General features: G+C 36.3%; 1 protein-coding gene across 1 annotated transcript; it reads left to right on the plus strand.

Annotated features, from left to right (window-relative positions):
* Nucleotides 1-1,941: 1,941 nt before the first annotated feature.
* LOC100940951 (arylacetamide deacetylase-like) lies at nt 1,942-20,026 on the plus strand. The gene is made up of 5 exons (XM_003794119.3): nt 1,942-2,183; nt 7,145-7,367; nt 10,543-10,612; nt 14,055-14,226; nt 19,368-20,026. The coding sequence occupies exons 1-5, from the start codon at nt 2,046-2,048 to the stop codon at nt 19,962-19,964; spliced, it is 1,200 nt and encodes a 399-aa protein (XP_003794167.1). The 5' UTR covers nt 1,942-2,045; the 3' UTR covers nt 19,965-20,026.
* The last annotated feature ends 1,410 nt before the right edge of the window (nt 20,027-21,436 follow it).

Genomic DNA, 21,436 nt, shown 5'->3' on the forward strand with positions numbered 1-21,436 from the left:
CAAACGAATTTAATTTTACAATGGGTATTTTTACCTAATAAAACATCAAAGAGATTGTCTACATATTTGGAGAAAATCTGCCACCTAGTAGTAAAAGATCATTCTCACATTAGACTATTACTGGGTTCTGATCCAGCCTCTATTACACTCCCATTAACGGAACTACAGATTCACGTTAATTGGAAAATTAATCTGGATTGCCAAATTGCTTTTACCTCATTTTTTGGATCTATTAGTAATGCTTATCCAAAAGACAAGTGTAGTCAGTTTCTAAAGAAAACCTCTTGGATCTTATCTTCATGTGTACGTTCTGCTCCCCTTTCTCATGCAGATACTTTTTACACAGATGCTAATAAACTTGGAATGATAGGATATACCAATGGCCCAATGTCTAAAGTTCAGCAAGGACCCTATTCTTCTGTTAAGAAGAATGAACTTTATGCCATTTATCTTTTATTATCAGACTTCTCTTCTGCTCTCAACATAGTTACTGATTCACAATATGTTGAGACTGTTGTTTCTCACATTGAAACTATTTATCTCACACCATCACATAATGATGACTTGATTACATGGTTTTCTAAACTCCAACCCTCATTCGTTTGCATTCTAATCCTCTCTACATTACTCATATCCATGCTCACATGGGACTTCCTGATCCCATGGCCTCATGTAATGATCACATTGACAAATTATTGATTGGATCTGTATTTACTGCATCACAATTTCATGCAGACACTCATGTTAATGCCAAAGGCTTAGCACAGCAATTCTCTATTCCTATCAAACAAGCAAAACATATTATCTCACTGTGTCCATCTTGCAGTTAGCTTAATAATCCTATTTATTCCCCTGGAGTAAATCCCTGTGGTCTTCATCCCAACCATATATGGCAGATGGATGTTACTATTATTCCCTCTTTTGAAAGGTTAAAGTATGTACATCACTCAGTGGACACTTTTTCTGGTTATTTGTGGGCATCAGCTATCCCTGGTGAAAGATCCACACGTTATCACTCATCTAAATGAAGCTTTAATCACACATGACTCCCTGCCAACATAAAGACAGATAATGCACCCAGTTATCTGTCCCATCCATTTCAAACTTTTCTTTCATGCTGGAATATCAGTCACACTACTGGCATCCCTTACAATTCACAAGGTCAAGCTATCATTGAACATGATGGTATTAGTCAACCATCTCCTATTAAACAACTGAAAGCATTGAGTAGTGCTTCTTTCATTTTTATGCTATTAATCATTGGCATTACTGTGTTTTGTTGCATAGTCTGGAGAAGAATCTCAAGAAAGTCAGAAAGAATGAAACAAAAGACCTCAGTTTTTTCTTTAATGTTTTACAAAGATTGTTCAAAACAAAAAGGGGGAAATGTAGACAGACTTTTTCTCAGTCCGTGACCTGACTCAGACCGTGGAGGACATGAGAGTGTTAAAAGTTCCTGATGCAAGCATAGGAGCATCTGAAGCTTGGCTCATGCCACCAAGCAGCTCTGTGTTCTTACAGGCAGGATTGGGAAGAGGTCGAGGAAGTGTTTATGTATAGATTAGAAACTAACAAAGTTGTTGGGAAAAGTTGTTGAGGAAAGAACCTGTGAGCTGTGAGAACTGTAAATGCCGGTGCTGAGGGGATTGCTCTCTGCAGAGCGATGGTGAGCTTCTCTCCTTGCAGTATGTACTGATTATCCATATCCTGTGATCTGTTTCCTCAGGGAAACTGCAACACCCATGTTATTGCTCAATACATGCTCACTAACTGGAATACAAATACGAGTTTGACCTGTGAGAGAACATGCCTGAGTTTCCTATTACTCATTAAATCTTGAAGTGTCTTTCAATGAGACTGTATCTGCTAACCAATGAAATTTTAACTTCATTATGTGAACCCTTATCAGTGAATAACTCTATATTCATAAAGCAACATAAAGCTTCTTGGTGGAGCTAAGAAACTTATTGAAGAACACTATTCAGGCATATCATGTAAGTTTACTTTCTCTGTTTCTGAAGACAAAGAAGCACAGGAACTACAGCATGGGAAGAAAATCTCTATACCTTTTGATTGCGGGGGTCTTTGTAGCATACTACATTTATATACCTCTCCCAGATAATTTAGAGGAGCCAGGAAGAATGATGTGGGTGAACACATACACGAAAACTTTTGCACATTTGGTAAGTTTGGAATTTTGTGATTTCAGGAATGTAGTCAGTTGACCTGGAGAAATAATTTTTCCAGGATTTTGTTCTTTTGATTTATTGATCTATTGACCTTTATATCTTTGTAAATACGTGTTGTGGCTTTGATAATGTAATGCTTAGCAATGTTGCTTGTTTTCTTGCTTTTTATTTTATGTATTGGAATTATGTTAAAAAAAATCAACAAGTCCTTATTTGAATTTTGTAAGTAAACAAATTGTGCAGTGCTGTTAACTTATTAATTTTTATAGCTGTTGGATTTGAAATATAGATACGTAAATTTCTCAGGCAATCTCCTAAAAATCAAGCTGGAAGGAGGTGGTGGAGGGAATGTGTAAATTCACCCCTGTTTAGTACAGTGGGCACTATCCCAGTGAGGGCATACTTGTAACTTTGACTCAATCTGAACAACAAAGTATATATACAAACTATGTGTACCCCCTAATGTTCTGACTAAAAAAAGAAGTTCTCAAGGAAATACTCCATAGGTAAGCTTGTTGGCACATGCCCAGAGTTAGCCAGAAAAGGCAAGATATGCAGAAACGGAAGGAGGAACCTTGGGTGTCATAGAAACTGGCTGTTTGCCATAGCAACGCTGCCTGTGGCAAGTAAAAAGGGTGTAGTTCTCTCTGGTGCCGGGAACTGTTTGCCTATTATTTCTTTGATTATTTTATTCCCTTCATTTTTAAAAATCTTTCTCAGGACAGAAATCAGATATCATGTAGATGTTGCAACTCCTAGATTCATATTTTGTTTCACATTCATTTCACCATTCAAATCTCTGTCAAGTTCTATTATAGAAACAAGGAGTCTGCCCCTATAGAGTGAACATTGTAGTGGTAGAGGAAAAAACAAATTAGAACCAAAGTAGTACGTGACTTCAGATCACAAGCAGTGCCTTAAAGGAGATGAAATGGAGAAAAAGAGAGTAATTTGGGCAGAAGGAAGGGGTGGGCCTCACTGCATGTCTGGTCAGAGGAAGCCATTATGAAGAAAAACTACCTGCTTAAAGACCGGAAGGTGAAATGAAACCAGCCATCCTAGGTGCTAAGGAAAACGTTTTCCAGGAGGGAGAGCAACAGGTGCAAAAATCTCAGCTGCTAAGTTCTGACAAGTTCAAGAAATCACATACAACATTTGGGTTTGATGGGGAAATTGTTGCAATTTGTTCAATGAGGTTACATGTCATATCATACAATGCTTTATGGACAAAGATCATGAGATTTGATATAATTTACATGTAATATAGAGCTATCAGAGAGTTTTAACAGGGAACAATTCTTTTTTCTTGTATTTGTTATTGTCAAGCAACAGTTTGCAAGAGGTCATTAATTTCTTTTTGGAGTTCTGCTATTAATTATCTTTTTTTATTCATTTCAGCAAAATTTAAATATATATGTGTATGTGTACATATATAGAGATATAGATATATATCTTCTCTGGTAGTCTTTGCATTCATTTATTCATTTGCATTCTCTCCACAATTTATGAATGGAATATACTTTCAGAGCCCTCAAAGGATATGATGTAAAAAATTGTTTTTATGTCATTTCTTATTGCTGAACTATCTGCTTCTTGTTTGGTTTTTGTATTTAATTATTCTCCTGCTTCATCTTGTTTTTTTCTGATTAGTTTGGCTGGTTTCCTTCAAATGTCTGGCAATCTTTCAGCATTCACACCCTTTCTTGAAGAATTGCACTATGAACAGTAAATCAAAACTCAAACTGATGGATTTAGAATTCTGGTAAATATACCTTACTAGCTATATAAGCTTAGAGGGCTTACTGAAACTCCCTGGACTCGTTTTTTTTTCTTTTTTGAAATGGATAAGTTAATATTATCTATCTCTTCCATAGGCAAGGTGTTAATATTAATGGTATTAATACACATACAGTGCTTAAAGGGCTGGCTCATTCTAGGGTGAAAGTACAGGAGGCAGGCTGCCCTCCCTTTTCCTATTATCCATTACATATCTCTCAGTTCTGCCATTCAGCTGTCAAGTTTTATGGCCATACCTCACAACAAGAGCTGTGCCAATTCTAAGCTAAACCAGTTCTGCCACTTGGAAAGGATTTTTTCCTTTATTTGTGAAGATGCTTTCTTGAAATAAAGCATTTCTTTCCAAACTGACAAAAATGTCCTTCCTTTCTGCAAACATTTTTCATTTGTTATAACTCCCCCCCACCCCAGCTTTTGTAACCCAACCCACCCCATACACACCCTTTGCTCCCAAAGTTACCTTGTGCAGAGCTCTGTAATATTTAGGTTGTTTTGTAACAATTTCCTAAACTGTCTTCTCTTTTAACTCTGAGATTCTTGAGAAGAATATTCATCTTGTTCAGCTCTGGAACCCTAAAGCTTTGTAAAGAACTTGACTTGATGTGTGTTTGTGGACAGTGTGGCTTTCAAGGCTGCTGCCTGTCTCCTAAAATGTCAAGGTTTTAACAAGCAGCCTCCTTCCTCCATTCTTCCAGTTCTGAACTTCCATCAGTTCTCTTTGCAATGACCAGAAACCCCAAAGTAAGACAAGTGTGAAACTGATACAGAATTCCCCCACTCAGGCCTGGACAGGGATTTCCCCGTTCTCTAAGCCCAGGGGAACTCAGAAATCAGAACATCTCTAGGCCAAAGCACAATGCCTTTTTCAGGCCACACTCTCTGGACTCCTGCAAGACATTCATTCATATGTTAACTTACTCTTTAACTTTGAAAAGGTGTTTTTCCACCTACCAAGTCCTGGCCAAAAAGTGATATATACCCCTAGACAAAGGGCCCATGAGAGAGACTTCCAACCTAGGTCTTACCCTTTGTAGAAGCTGTGTAGCAATTTTACTCCTTCTGTATCCCCTTCTGTCTAATAAAAATCCTTTCTTACCAGCAATCTGTGGTCTGAGGGTTCATTCTTGGAATCCCCAAGACCAAGGACCTACTGAGGAAGAAATTGGAGTAACAAAACAAAGTTTATTAAGGAAGAGAAAGGTTTACAGAGTAAGAGCAAGACATACATTTGCAGAGCAAGATATGTTCACTATAGATAGCAAATAGGTCCCCCCCACTATCACCACAAGAAAAAGGCAAAGAGGCATGGATTATGGCCAGCACTTCTGTTTTATACTGTTTTAATCAAGTGTACCTCATGCTTCATAGGTCATCTTAGAACCAGAGTCTTACTGCTGGGAGTTAGAAGGTTTGAAGCAGGGGCTGGGAAATGGCACAGAGATGACGGAGCAGGAACCCCTTTAGAGTGACATGTGCAGCCTTTGGTCACTGGCTGATGCTAAGCAGGGCAATGCCAGGGGAGGGACTTCCTCTGGGGATTGGGCGGAAACAGTTCTCTAACACAAATAAAGGACCCATCAACAGAGGCCACTCATTAAGTTTTAAAGAAACCAATGTCAGCCAGCTAAATTTCAAGGACAAGATCAGTCTTTGCCAGCAGGTTTAGGCAGGCAGATAAGTCATGAAAGCCCCAAAACAACCAAGCTGCAATGGCAAACCCTTCCAGGGACCCCTTCTGGTTGTGTTAGAAGCTTTCCTGTCTTCTAATAAACTGTCCCATTAGTGGGCATGAGGACCTCCCATTAGCCTCTCTGAAGGCCCTGGGGGAGTGCGAATCACCATATAGATTTAAGCTAATGGCATGATCAATGTACTCAGCCCTACTATGAAACTAACTTATAGCTTTAATAGGAAAGCTTTAACCCAATTATAGCCCAAGAATATTGGGAAAGGGGAGAAGGAGGGGAGGGGAGGGAGGATGATGGGTGGAAGGAGGGTGATTGGTGGGATCATGCCTATGGTTCATCTTATAAGGGTACATCTTTCTAAATGTAGAATATAAATGTCTTAACACAATAAGAAAATGACATGAAGGGTATGTTAAGCAGTCTGATGAAAATATTTCAAATTGCATATAAAAACAGTACCCCATGATTGTATTAATGTACATAGCTATGATTTAATAAAAAAAAATTTTTTTTAAAGACTATTGTGCCCATTCCTATGCCCGAGAGTCTTCTACATCATTTTGTAGTTGGCTGCTAGGTTCTGACGGGTAGATTGGGCTATGGTGTTCCCTAGGTGTGGGCAATTACAGACAGAATTAAAGCAAGATGACAGCCTGGGGGCTCCACACTTGTCCTTTTTTCCTAGAAGAGCTGAATTTCTAGCTATCTGCCTAACATAAGGAAGAAATGAGCTATGAGGGTCAAGAGAAAACGTTCTCCAAAGGTTTGCTAGCAACAACTGATAAAAGGATAATTAATAGGAGAAAAAGCATACCAACTTTTTAGTGGGCATAGAAGTTTTACAAAATAAAATTCTCAATGGAATGGCCAAATGGTTGATGCTTTTGTAGCATCTTGAGGTTGCAGAAAGAATGGGAGCTTGGAGCCTGGTCAGAAATAAATTGTGATGGCAACTTATGGATACGGGAAGGAAGAAGAGAAGAGGAGGCCTGGCTAGCAGAGATTATCTTGTTATATAGCTAAAACCTCACAGGTAACAACCTCCAGAGAGAGTAGATGGTAAATATTATTTTTTACACCTTTAAAGGTGTCCTGGATGTGGACAAGAGAAGGCCCTCAGAGAAAGCCTGGCTATGTCAATACACATTTTCTCTGAAGATTAAAATGTTCTCCCACCAAAGATAACCCCTCAACTACTGTATTTTCATTGCTTCTGAACAGCCATCTTGAAATATGTTAAGGAAGCCCATTTGGGGATGACATGTTGTGGTTTCCTTCAGAGTGCTCTCCCTCTTTTCATACAGCTACCACAGGCATAATATTTGCACTTCTGGTTCTTTTCAGAGGACTGAATGGGAGTCATGTATTAGGATTTAGTTCATTTCTTTTGAGCTTATTAAAAGTTAATGTGTGCTTACATAGTCATAAAACTCTTTGAGATTCAAAGATATGTGTGGATTTCACTTTTAGGCTACATTTATTGAGCTCCTGGGACTTAATCATTTTATGGAGTCCCTTGCAACTGCTGTAAGCTTTGATGAAGTCCCACCAACCTCAGATGAAAATGTCACTGTGACTGATACACGATTCAACAACATTCCTGTTCGTGTATATGTGCCAAAGAGGAAGTCAGAAGCACTAAGAAGGGGATTGTTTTACATCCACGGTGGTGGCTGGTGTTTGGGAAGTGCTGGTAAGTGAATCCTTTGAAAAACTTGTCTGACAGAGTTTGAAACAATTTTACTGAAGCTTTAGTAGGTGACCTTCAATATGAATATTACAATCTTGTGCTTTGTTCTTTTGGCACAATTTTACTCTTCCTTGAAGCTTCAAGTCAGTTTTTTCCTACATGCCTTTCCACTTCAACCTAAGTAGAGATGAAAAGACAAAACTTTTTCTATTTATTGCAATTACTCTAGGAAAACTTACATTGGTGCCTCTGTTATTCTCCACTTAACAGTACAGGATGGTCTCATGTGTTCTTTGATTTGCTCACACACTTGGTATGTTCCTGGCAATATTAGAGGAACAAACATAACATTCTTTGCCTTCTTGGAGTGTACATTCTAACACAGACAATCCCTATTCAATTGATAAATAAAAAGTACTGTGGTGTTTGGGGCAGCATCTGTGGCTCAGTGTGTAGGGCACTGGCCCCATATACCTAGGGTGGTGGGTTCGAACCCGGCCCCAGCCAGCTAAAAACAGCAGTGATAACTGTAACAAAAAATAGCTGGGCGTTGTGGTGGACACCTGTAGTTCCAGCTATTTGGAAGTCTGAGGGAAGAGAATTGCCTAAGTCCAAGAATTAGAGGTTGCTGTGAGCTGTGACATAATGGCACTCTACCCAGGGTGACATAGTGAGATTCTGTCTCAAAAAAAATGCTGTGTGTTTAAAAATGTTAAATGTAGGATAAAATAGACCGGAATAATTAAGATGTCTGTGAAAGGAACATATTTCCCGATGTATAAAATTGCAGTAGAAAGAGAAATATGCTTAAAAGTATAAACACTTGGATAAAGGTACTAATTTTGTGACTCTGAGAAAAATCACCTAACCTACCTGAGTTCAGATTTCTTGATATGTATACATCTGTTTACATGTGACAAATAGAATATGGATCAACTAGGGGAGTAAAGACTGGATTGGACCTTAGTTAAGAAATACAAACTCCAGAGAGGAAGAAGCAATTAGTTCTGACAAGAAAATTTTACAAACTTGAAGTTAAGAAAATTTGCCAATTGATGTGGGAAGCTGGGGTGTGGTAGGAAGGGAGATTGGGAAAGATCTGAGACAAGGTGAGTATTTTGTTGTGACAGGATGACTGGGAGGGTAAGGACAGATCCCTGGAGAATACAGACAAAAGTGTTGGGTAGAGGAATGGGCAATGAGCCAAATACTGAAAAGTGATCCAAAAGGCCATAAAATTTTTAAAAAGTCGAAGAAAGTGAGAGTCTCAAGAAAGAGATTAATAAAAAGTATTAAATGGTGTACAGATGCCAAGTAAGTAGGAAGGAAGTTTATCTTTTGGAAGTCAAACTTGCTATGTTAAGACTGTCAAGGAGAGATTTGACAGACTATCCACAGATAAACATTGCAACAAGCAAACAGTGAGAGATAAGGAAATGGGGAGAATAATTTCTGCCCTTAAAGGAACTAATTTATGAAAGGAATAAGCAAGAAAATAATAGATCCACAGGAGAATTAAGTAGAACCATTTCATTTTATTTTAATGCGGAAGAAATACAAATAAGTTGGTAGATTGAAGGAAATAAAGGAAATACATAGAAATACGTTAAGACAGAGATGGGCTCAGAGTGTTCACCAAAGAACAAGTAGCCCGGAGGAAGTAAGAGGGAAGAATATTTGGAGTGTATGGTCAAGGGAAAAACTGGTCTTTCACTCTGTGAAAGTTCACTGAAAATCAATTCACAAGAGGCAGATTAATTGGAGAAAAAGCATACAGATTTATTAATGCATTCATAGGGAGAAAAAGAGTGATTATCCTACCTCCCACTGTGGTAGAGTCTTCTATACCACTGGGAGGTTACAGAAAGAACAGGGAGCTGAGAGCATGGCTAAAAACAGGTTATGGTGGTAAATCGGGTTTTAGTGGCAAGACAGGTTATGGAATGATGAGAAGAGGAAGCCTTGCTACACAGATGGAACCTCATAGGTCACAGCTGTCAGTGTCTCTTTCCATTTAAATACGTCAGACTCTGAGAGCTGAGCAAATGAAGGCCTGGCTGGCTCAATGCAATTTTTCTACAGATACAGACTTCCCTTACAAAAGATAGCTTTGCCCAGTTACTTTCATTTGCTGGCTCACTGAACTCCATCTCAAAGTACATCAAAGAAATACATTTGGGGTTAAAATGTTTTGATTTTTCTTTAGGACCCATGGTAAAATCATTGGATATAGATAGAAGGATTAGAGTCAGGTAAGAATAGCATCAAGTGTTTCTCCTAGACAAGAGAATAAGAGCCAAAGGCGGCCTCACCTAGTTCTGTTTATAGAAGAGTAGCATGGAGGAAGCAGTGAATGAGGAAATTCCATCTATGCTTCATGTACATAACAAGACCAGGTTTGCTGACTAAGGGAGCATCGTTCTGTCCTGCTCACATTCAGGTGCTTTTCCTATTGTCCCATGCAAATTAAGATGGTCCTCAGACGTTGTCACATTTCTATTTTTATGTCCTTGAGTTATATACGTGACAACACCTTGGCCAAGACAGTGACCTTGTCTTTCCACTGTTGTATACCCATCATCTAAAACACAGCCAGTGGCTGGGCACTCATAGCTCAGTGGTTAGGGCACTGACTACATGCACCAGGGCTGGTGGGTTCAAACCCAGCCTGGGCCTTCTAAACGAACAAACAACAACAACAACAAAAATACCGGGCATTTTGGTGGGTGCCTATAGTCCTTGCTATTTTGGAGGCTGAGACATTGGAGGCTTAAGCCAATGAGTTTGAGGTTGCTGTGAGCTATGACACAACTTCACTCTACAGAGGGCGACAGAGTGAGACTCTGCCTCAATAAAAAAAAATAAAGAAAGAAAAATAAATAAATAAATAAATAAAACAGAGCCAGTGAATATCTCTTCCAATGAGGAAGCTGGGTAAGTCTTCTGGAGAATGGGGCTGGCTTGGAAGGACTAATGACAACGTGTGCAGGACTGATGATAAAAGGGTTGAAGAGAAATTAGGGGGTTCATGGGCAAACTCTCATTCCACTGATGGATGAGTAGTTTCTTATAGATAATAAGTACAGTGTTAAATTTTTCTCCAAAATGTAGACATAAAAGAGGCACCCCACCACTGTAGGGTGTCACTAATATCTTGCTATTATTTCTTTTATTTCAGCTTTACATTCTTACGACATCCTGTCAAGATTGACAGCAGAGAGACTTGATGCTGTTGTCATATCCACCAAGTAAGAGCCACGTGGTTTTATTTTTAGGCCAGATGCCATGTGTACCAAGATTCCCTCAGCTTCCTTAGATGATAAAAATACGTGTTTCTCAGATTATACTAAGGAGGTGATTGAAAGTGAAGGCTAGGCCTACCCTGATCAGAGCTGAGAAAATAGTGTGTGTGTGTATGTGTGTGAGTGCTGTGTGATTCAGGTAAGAAGAAAGAGCTAACCGTAAAGAATATTCTTTTCAGATAAATTGAAATTGTGTCATCCATGGACCTAAATATTTGCAATAAATATCCTCTCAAACTTTATTTCACAGTTTTTAAGAATGAGTGTTCTGGAGAAGGAGAACAATTTATAAAATTACATTATGAATAATTCCCACCTCTGATGGTCCTTGTGAAGACTAAATGATAAAATACCTAAAACAGACTTAGCCTCATGTGTGGCACTTGATGAGAATAAAATATTAATATTTATCGACAAATTGAACAAAGTTAATGAGTTTGTGTAAAATAGTGTGTTAGAACAACAACCCACGTTTGAAAGGAATACATAGGGACAGTAAAATTGGGGGTAGATTGCTAGGTAGCTCCATGCCTATTACATTTAAACAGCAGAAAATAAATGAAAAGGTAAGGAATAACATAGTGATGACTATTTACCAAGTTCAATCATTATTATAAAGTTGTAAAGTGGGAACATGATGATGTCCAATATTTAGTTGTAAGTCATTATTAGGGCAGAGCCTTCTAATGTGGGATGAGACAGAATTCTTGAGACAAAGGTTAGGATAGAAAGAAGTAAAATCTTTACTTTTGGAGAGAGAGAGAGGAACAGAGAGAGAAAAAGAAAAGGGTGCTGCCCAAAGGATAAAGAGAAAGAAGGAAAAAAGTTATTGCTGTCAGCTGATCCCAAAAGGCAGACGCTTCTGTAGGTGGTTCATTTTTCCTTTTTTCCCCCTTCTCTCTGAGACTGCCTTATCAGACTGCTTGGAATGTGGTCTGAGAGTAACTGGGTGAGACTTCTATTTTCTCCGGGCAGCACCTGTGGCTCAAAGGAGTAGGGTGCTGGCCCCATATACAGGGGTGGTGGGTTCAAACCCAGTCATGGCCAAAAACTGCCCCCCAAAAAATAAAAATAAAAAAAAATTAGGTGACTCCAACATGTTCATTTCATTTCAGGGTTTTCCCTTTGGGTTCCAGTTCACTGATTTTCTTAAAAATGGTAAGGCATATGACAGTATATGTCCTACGCCTCTGTTTTAGTCATTGAAATGACTAACAAATCACATGTACTTAAAAGATAAAATATACTTTTAAATATTGATACAAATAGATGCCCTATTTTCGAATGTACTTATTTTATTTATATTAAAAATAGATAACAACGCTAACTATAAAAAGATGAATCACTTTAGTTCTATTAAAATTAAAATGGCCGATAAGCACATGGGAATATGCTCAACATCATTAGTCATTAGGGAAATCATGTCAAAACCACAGTGAAGCACACTCACACCTACTAGTATGACTTTAAGAAAAAAGTAGATAGTAGCAAGTATTAGTGAGGACATGGAAAAATTGGAACCCTCCCTTCTGCTAGTGGAAATAAAAAGTGGTATAGCCACTTTGGAGAACAGTTTGGTAGTTCCTCAAAAGGTTAAACATAGAGTTAACATGTAACCCAACTTTTTCATTTCTAAGTATGTACACAGGGCAATGAAAACATATCCAAATAAAAAGTAGTTGTATTTTCATAGCAGCATTTTTCATAAAATCTTAAATGTGGAAACAATCCAATGTCCACTGAAGGGACAAAGGGTCTTGGCTCCCTAAATCTTGGTGAAGAATCACTGACTTGAGGCTTACTGATGAAAGAGAGAAAAGAAACAGAAACTTATTTTAACACGTATACAGGGGGGCCTTCAGAATGAAGACCCAAAGATACAGAGTAAATTGTCCCTTTTTATATATAGTTCCAACAAAATATGAACAGCTCTGTAGAGAAATGTGATTGGACAAAATGGATATGATCTAATGTTAATAGACTTAGCGGGGAAACCCAAAAAGGCCTCTCTGAACATTCATCTCGTCCTTCTGGGTACAGATCAGGGCCCTCTCTGGAATAGGGATCTGCTGAATCTACAGTTAAGCAAGGTAGGTTAGATAATTTCTTTATGGGCTGTGTTTACACATTTGTTTTGGGGGCTATAAAAATAGTGCAAAATTGACTGTGTTCATGGTTGTATAACCCTCTGAACATACTAAATTCCACAGAATTGCACAACAATATAAATGACTTATAGAAAAGTATATCCACATCATCAACAAACTTATGAAATGTTACTATACACTAGGGAAGTATAAATTAAAGCCATTAGGAGATACCTCTAAATACTTGATATGGCTAAAATGAAAATCACTTAAAACACCAAGTGTCCAGGAGGCTATGCATCAACAGCCCTGTCCTAAACAGGGCTGGCTTAAGAATAACTTGGTACAGGGTGGTGCCTGTGGCTTAAAGGAGTAGGGTGCCAGCCCCATATGCTGGAGGTGGTGGGTTCAAACTCAACCCTGGCGAATTTTTTGTATTTAAAAAATATATATATAGGAAAATATTCATAGCAGCACTTTTTGTGGTAACACAGGATTGTAAGCAGCCCAAATCCCCAAAACACTTTTAAGTTTATTAATATGTTTTTAGTAGAAAAAAAATATTTACTTAGTCTTTATTATTTATTTCCTTGATTGTGGTAAGAACATTTAACAAGTGTCCTAACCTCTTAGCAAATTTTTAAATGCAGGTTATTTTTGACTATGGGTACAATGTTGTAAGGTAGATCTCTAGAACATACTCATTTTCCTTGACTGAAATTTTTGCTACTTGATTATTAAATCATCAATTGTCTTTTCCCCACATCCCCCTCTGACAACCATTATTTCATTCACTGATTCTATGAATTTGACTATTTTAGACTCCTCATGTATGTGGACTCTTGCAGTATTTTATTCTCCTGTGACTGGCTTTTTTCACCAAGCCCGACAGTATGTCAATAGAAATGATTTCTGGTATATATCCACGCAATAGTACCCTGTACAGACAGACAGAAGTAAGTAGCAGTGTAGATGATGCTGAAACACACAATCAAAGCCAGATACATAGGAGTACATGCTACATGATTCTATTTATTTTAAAAGGAAAAAAACAGCCAACATTATAATATATGTGCTGTATGTCAGGTTAGTGGATACGTCAAGAGTTGAAGAGAGTAAATGAAAGTTTTCTCAGGGTGTTGGCAAGGTTCCATTTCATGATCTGGGTGTTGGGTATATGACTACATTCAGTTTGAAAATTAAAATAGTTAGGTGTCTATGATATGTAACCTTCTGGCATGTATGTTATGCTTTAATAAAATATAAGAACGTGACATGAAAACCATGTTTTCTCCTCACAGCTACAGATTAGCACCTAAGTATCATTTCCCAATCCAATTTGAAGATGTATATGATGCATTGCAGTGGTTCTTACGTAAAGAAGTGCTGGCTAAATACGGCGTGAACCCTGAAAGAATTGGTATTGCTGGAGATAGTGCAGGAGGGAATTTAGCTGCAGCAGTGACTCAACAGGTATGCTTTTAAAAAAACTCTACTCATAAACAGATTTAACTCATTTATTAAAATATAAATAGAAACAAAGATGTGTTTTTAAATATTAAGAAGGACATTGAGAAGAAATGCCTAAAACATCAGAATATCCATCACTTATCATAGATTTTTTTAAATGAAATGATAATTCTCCAGGTAGATCATTAATTTAAAATTATACATGTGTCAGTAAAATATTATGCTAGTCAGATAAATGAGATCATATAATTGTGAGGTCACACAATGATCTTACAATCTTATTAGAGGTTCAGATGTGCTCAATAATTATCAATAAAATTGTCTTTGATTGCCAGAATAATTTTAAGAAAATTATCAGCATGTTCAAAGATTGCTATGCTACTTATAAAGCAAAATGATTTTAAGAAAATTATCAGCATATTCAAAGATTGCTATGCTACTTACAAAGAAACAACATGAATAATTCAAAAGTTTTTTTGTGTGTGCAGATAAAATTTCTTTGTGTGTATATATTTTATCATTTAATAATGGTAATATAAGAATAATAATAGGCATTTTTGTTCCAGATTATATGTAGAATAAATTTTGTTTTCATGAGAAGACGATACTGCTATTGATTATTTAAGATCTACACTATTTCCCCCATGGGACACCAGAGGCGTAACTACCTAGGAAATAAATAAGTAGAAGTTTAGATTTTATTAGGGTACTTTAATTATAAACTATGCATTTAAAGCAATTTAAAAACACTGCTGCTATATGTTTTGTTATCTATATTTACTTATATATTTTTCCACATTAAAAAATGTTTGGCTACTGGAGTCTTTTGGACAATATTCTCAAATGGAACAGAGGTCTTGGTCAGTCTTTTTTCCATTCACAATATAAAACAAATGCTTGAAACATCAAAAAGTGGATTCTAATCATTACTTCAGGTTTCATAATGTAGTGGGAAAAACATCAGATTAGACATCAAGAGACTTGGATTTCTAGATGTGGCATCAGCCTTGTCATTTCATGTCTGTCAACATTCATTTTCTCATCTAGAGAAGAAAATGAAACTTTTCAACTTTACAGAGTCGTTTTGAGAGTCTTAAGAGAAAATTGATATAAAAATATCTGGCAACCTGGGCAGCATCTGTGGCTCATGGAGTAGGGCACCGGCCCCATATGCCGGAGGGAACAGGTTCAAACCCACCCCAGCTAGAAACTGCAAAAAAAAAAAAAAAAAACTGGCAACCAAGAATAATCTTTACAAATGATCTCCAAAATGTCAAAAATGGTCTATTTTGGCCATAATAGTTAAAAATCTAAATAAATATTACAATTTGCAAAATATTTCAGGTACATTCAATAATGTCTGTATTTTTTTTTTATTGTTGGGGATTCATTGAGAATACAAAGAACTAGGTTACATTGATTGCATTTGTTAAAGTCCCTCTTATAATAATGACCCATCCCCAAAAGGTGTGTCACACCCCACGAACCCCCACTTCCCTTCCTCCTTCCCTCTCTTTACATCCCCCTTCCCCCACCTACCAAAGTATACTAGGTCATCAAATGTCCCATATGACAATTGAGTACATAGGATTCTTGCTTCTCCATTCTTGACATGCTAAAAATAATGTGTTTCACTTCCATCCAGTTTAATACAAAAGATGTCAATTCTCCATATTTTTAAGGGCTGAATAATTATTCCATGGTATGCATATACCACAACTTGTTAGTCCACTCCTGGGTTGGTGGGTATTAAGGCTGTTTCCACATCTTGGTGATTATAAATTGAGCTGTGATAAATAGTCTAGTGCAAATGTCTTTATGATAAAAGGAATTTTTTCTTCTGGGCAGATGCACAGTAATGGGATTGCAGGATCAAATGGGAGGTCTAGTTTGAGTTCTTTGAAGATTCTCCATAATTCCTTCCAAAAAGGTTGTATTAGTTTGCAGTCCCACCAGCAATGTAGAAGTGTTCCCTTCTCTCCACATCCACACCAGCATCTGCAATTTTGAGCTTTTGTGATGTGGAACATTCTCATTGGGGTTAGGTGATATCGCAGGGTGGTTTTGATTAGCATTTCTCTGATAATTAGGGATGATGAGCATTTTTACATATGTTTGTAAGCCATTCATCTATTTTCTTTAGAGAAAGTTCTATTCATCTCTCTTGCCTAGTGATAGAAGCGATTGTTGGCCTTTTTATATTGACTAATTTGAGTTCTTTGTTTATCCTAGTTATCAAGCTTTTGTCTGATTCATAATATGCAAATAACCTTTCCCATTGTGTAGGTAGTTTACTTGCTTTGGTTGTTGTCTTCTTAGCTGTACAGAAGCTATTGAGTTTAATTAAGTAACATTTGCTTATTTTTGTTGTTGTTGCAGTTGCCACTGAAGTCTTTCTTCTTCCTAAAGTCTTTCTCCAGTTTGATAACTTCAAGTGTTTTCCCCACAGTGTCTTTAAGGATTTTTATTGTTTAATGCCTTAGATTTAAATTTTTTATCCATCTTGAATCAATTTTAGTAAGTAGAGAAAGGTGCAAGTCCAAGTTTCATCTTTTACATGTGGTTATCCAGTTCTCCTCAAACCATTTATTAAATAGGGATTCTTTCCCCTAGCTTATGTTGTTGTTTGATTTATCAAAGATTAGGTGGCTCTACGAAGTTAGTTTCATCTCATGATTTTCTATTCAGTTCCGGATATCTATGTCTCCATTTTTGTGCCAATACAATGCTGTTTTGATCGTATGGCCTTGTGGTACAGTGTGAAGTCTGATAGGCTGATGCCTTCTGCTTTGTTTTTATTGCTAAGAATTGTCTTAGCTATACGTTTTTTTTCTGGTTCCACATAAAATGAAGAATTATTTTTTCTCTAAGTCTTGATAGTATGATGTTGGTATTTTAATGGAAGGCATTGAATCTGTAGATTGCTTTGGGAAGTATAGACATTTTACCAGTGTTGATTCTTTCAAGCGATGAGCATGGTATGTTCTTCCATTTGTTAATATCTTCTGCTATTTTATTTCTTAGGGTTTTGTAATTTTCTTTATAGAGGTCCTTCACCTCTTTTGTTAGGTATATTCCTAGGTATTTCATTTTCTTTGAAGCTACTGTGAAGGGGATTGTGTCCTTAATTAGCTTCTCATCCTGGCTATTATGGGCATATGCAAAGGCTACTGACTTGTGGACATTGATTTCATATCCTGGAATATTACTGTATTTTTTGATCATTTTCAGGAGTCTTGTGGTTGAGTCTTTGGGATTCTCTAAGTATGAGATCATATTGTCAGCAAAGAGGGAGAATTTGACCTCCTCTGCTCACATTTGAATGCCCTTTCTTTCCTTCTATTGCCTATTGCATTGGTTAGAACTTTCAGCACTATGTTGAATAGTAGTGGTGATAGAAGACAACCTTGTCTAGTTCTAGTTCTAAGTGGAAAAGCTTCTAGTTTTACTCCATTCAGTAAAATGTTAGCTGTGGTTCTTTTGTAGATGACTTTGATCAGTTTAAGAAATGTGCCACCCATATATGCCTATATTCTTTAGGATTTTAATTTTAAAAGGATGTTGAATTTTATTGAATGTTTTTTCTGCATCTATAGAGAGAAACATATGGTCTGCTTTTGCTTCGGTTGATATAGTGAATTATGCTTATGGATTTGAATATGTTACAGGAGCCTGGCATCCCTGGGATGAAACCTACTTGATCATGATGTATGATTTCTTCAATGAGAAGCTATAGTCTATTGGCTAAAATTTTATTGAATAATTTTGCATCAGTGTTCATTAGTGAAATTAATTTGAAGTTCTCCTTTTTAGTTGGGTCTTTTCCTGGCTTTGGTATCAGGTTTATGTTTGCTTCATAGAATGTGTTGGGGAAGATTCCTTCCTCCTCAGTTTTTTGGAATAATTTCTGCAGTATAGGTATAAGCTCTTCTTTGAAGGTTTAATAGAATTTATTGGGAGATTTTTAATAGTTTGTTTGGTTTCAGTGCTTAGAATTGGTCTATTCAGGATATCTATTTCTTCTTGGTTGAGTCTAGGGGAGAGTTTGATTCCAGATATTGATCCATTTCCTTCACAATGTCAGATTTCTAGGCATAGAGTTTCTTGTAGTATTCAGAGATAATCTCTTATATCTCTGTGGTATCTGTTGTTATTTCCCCTTTATCATTTCTGATTTAGGTTATTAGAGGTTTTACTTTTCTCTGTCTAGTTAGTCTGGCCAAAGGTTTATCTATTTTATTTATTTTTTCAAAATAACAACTTTTTTTTCTTAATTTTCTGACTGATTCTTTTGTTTTCAATTTCATTAATCTCTAATTTAATTTTGGATATTTCTTTTCTTCTTATGGGTTTAGAATTACTATCTGTATTTTTGTGGAGAAGTTACATTCATCTTTTACACTATAATATATGCCTTAAAGCATAGATAAAATTAAATTTTAATGTATATGTTTTCAAAATTTAAAGCATTTTATAACATTTCTTATAAATATTAAAATATTTAAAACATTTTAAAACATTTTAAAAATTTAAAACATTTAAAACATTTTATAATATTTTTTATGAATCCCTTTTTTGCCCACTCTGATACTTGGCACATCCCTCTGTTCAGACCACTGATTTTTTTCAAATATTACCACATTAGGTTTGATTTTACAAAAAGTGAGATATTAATAAAACCATTTTTCACAGAAAGCCTATACAAATATCTTAAAGTACTATATAATTTTAACATTAATACCACATATAAAAATCCCCTGTTAGTGAACTTTCCCCTCCATAAAAAAGGCTATTGGTATACTAGCTTATTTTAATAAACTATAACATCAAAAAAGAGAAAATTTATGTCATTCTTTATAGAAAGGGGAGGACATTAACTTTCTAATTATTGGCTAGATCCTTTTGCATCCTCCATGAGGAGTAGATGATGGATGATTTTTATTAAGTTAAAAGTGTCATTTAATTAAGGAATATCTGGTTCTGGAAAACCATTTTGAATATTGGAAAGTTTGTTGAGATGGTATACTTCAATTATTACTTAAGTCTTTTGAGATTATAAATTGGTGTATAGATTATCTTATTACAGTTATTGTATTATTTTAAAATGAAAATAATTTGTGAAAATCATCTTAATTATTTCTCAGCTCATAGATGACCCAGATGTCAAGACCAAACTCAAGATCCAAGTTCTAATTTATCCTGGCCTTCAGCCTCTTGATTTTGATTTACCTTCATATCGAGAATATTCACACTTTCCAATTCTCTCCAAAGCACTCACGGTCAGGTTCTGGAGTGAATATTTTACTACGGATAGATCACTTGAGAAAGCCATGCTTTCCAGCCAACACATACCTGTGGAATCCAGTCATCTCTTCAAGTTTGTTAATTGGAGTTCCTTGCTACCTGAGAAGTTTGTAAAAGGACATGTTTATAATAATCCAACTTACGGTAGTTCTGAGCTGGCTAGGAAATATCCAGGGTTCTTGGATGTGAGGGCAGCCCCACTGTTGGCTGATGACAGCAAATTGCGTGGTTTACCCCTGACCTATGTCATCACCTGTCAATATGATGTCTTAAGAGATGATGGAGTCATGTATGTCACCCGCCTTCAGAATGCTGGAGTTCGAGTGATCCATAACCATATTGAGGATGGATTCCATGGAGCATTGTCATTTCAAGAATTTAAAGTTAGTTCCAGGATCATAAATCAGTATATTATTTGGCTAAGGGAAAATCTATAGTGAAATCTGTATCCACAATATATTCTTTAAAAAAAATAAATCTCAAAACATGGGAAAATCCACATTAGCTTTTGGTCTTTCTTGAAATGGTCTTCTTAAGATCCACATGTATCATACTAATTTTTAGATTAAGTAGTCACTTTTCTGTTTTTATTTCTTACTTTGAGGGATTTCATTCAATTTCTACATTATCAATCTGTAATTTCTGAGATTTTTTTCTCTTACATTGTTAATCTTACTTTTTAAACATTATTTTCCTGTATACTTTCATTTCAGTGTATTAGCTACTATTTTACAATTGTGGCATATAAGCATAAACACATATTGCCTTTCAGAGTAATGTCAAAATTTTAATCAATGTAAGCTCTGAAACCCTCCTGAGCACAGATGTGAGTTAAGTGTCAACTCTTTCTAAAAGCATTTACCTCAGTACAATGCCATTATATTACCACTGTAAATTTCTGTTGAAAAACTTCTAGAAATCAGATACCAGGTATAAAAAATGTTTAATGTTAAAAATTACTATAACACATTGGGGAATTAGCTACTTTTTATTTGAGAAAAGGGAGAGAAACTGAAGTTCAGTCAAGATAGAACAATTTAATGTATTAAAAGCCCATCTTGACACTGCAGAGAGCAAGCCCAAATAAAATGGAATGTGTTTTAAGGCTGGGCAGAATTGTTTGCATTATCCTTGAGTTATGTACTGTATCCTAATTATGAAACACAGCCATAGGCTGTCTTCAGGTGATACAGGAGCCCCAGGATGTCATAGAGGGACCAAAACTTACTCTATCTTTGTACTTTCCCATCCTCAGTGTCTGAGTGTATGTTCATGCTCAAAATTATTGTCTTTGAGTACCAGCAGAAAATTCTATTTAGGGAAAGGTAAGATATGGCCAAAGAGCTATATTGGAGGCAATTTCATCTTCTTATAAACACAGTCATGATTGTAGAAACTCCAATCAATAAACTTCTTATATTTCATTTAGAAATTTTATACTTAGGTAAATTACATTTTCTTACTGGGACCTAGCACAAAATGCCACACCCATCCACAGTAGTAACTTGTTAAAAGCAAATGAGAGACAATAATTTTCCGAGTTTATGCAGAGAGTTGTGGGTTAATATCAAATATAATGAATAGACATGTAAATTGGATGATGGTCCCCAAATGATCATATCTGTACCATATACAAACAGAAGTGTGTTGGACTCTTGGAAATAAAGAACTTATGAATTTATACATATCTGGTACTTGAAATTGTTTCTTCTGATCCTTCTTCCCAGGGTAGGTAGCAGTAACAATACTACAGGTACTTGCAAACAAACACCTTCTTGAGCAAGAGCTGGGTAATTTACTGTGATCTGTGATATTTTCACATTAAGCAAGTATTTCCTTTGACTACAGGTATGAAGGTAAACCAGCCTCAACAATACCCACTTAGCTGTAAAAGTTAATTATCTAACTA

The sequence above is a fragment of the Otolemur garnettii genome, unplaced genomic scaffold, assembly GCF_000181295.1.
Source record: "Otolemur garnettii isolate 467f Iridium unplaced genomic scaffold, OtoGar3 scaffold00076, whole genome shotgun sequence".
Taxonomy (NCBI): Eukaryota; Metazoa; Chordata; class Mammalia; order Primates; family Galagidae; genus Otolemur; species Otolemur garnettii.

What these genes read in the sequence shown, in the direction of transcription:
- LOC100940951 (XM_003794119.3), top strand. Translation starts at nt 2,046, where the DNA reads ATGGGAAGAAAATCTCTATACCTTTTGATTGCGGGGGTCTTTGTAGCA. An exon ending in GCTGTTGTCATATCCACCAA is followed by an intron (nt 10,613 to 14,054) that starts GTAAGAGCCACG and finishes TTCTCCTCACAG; the next exon opens with CTACAGATTAGCACCTAAGT. An exon ending in CTGCAGCAGTGACTCAACAG is followed by an intron (nt 14,227 to 19,367) that starts GTATGCTTTTAA and finishes ATTATTTCTCAG; the next exon opens with CTCATAGATGACCCAGATGT.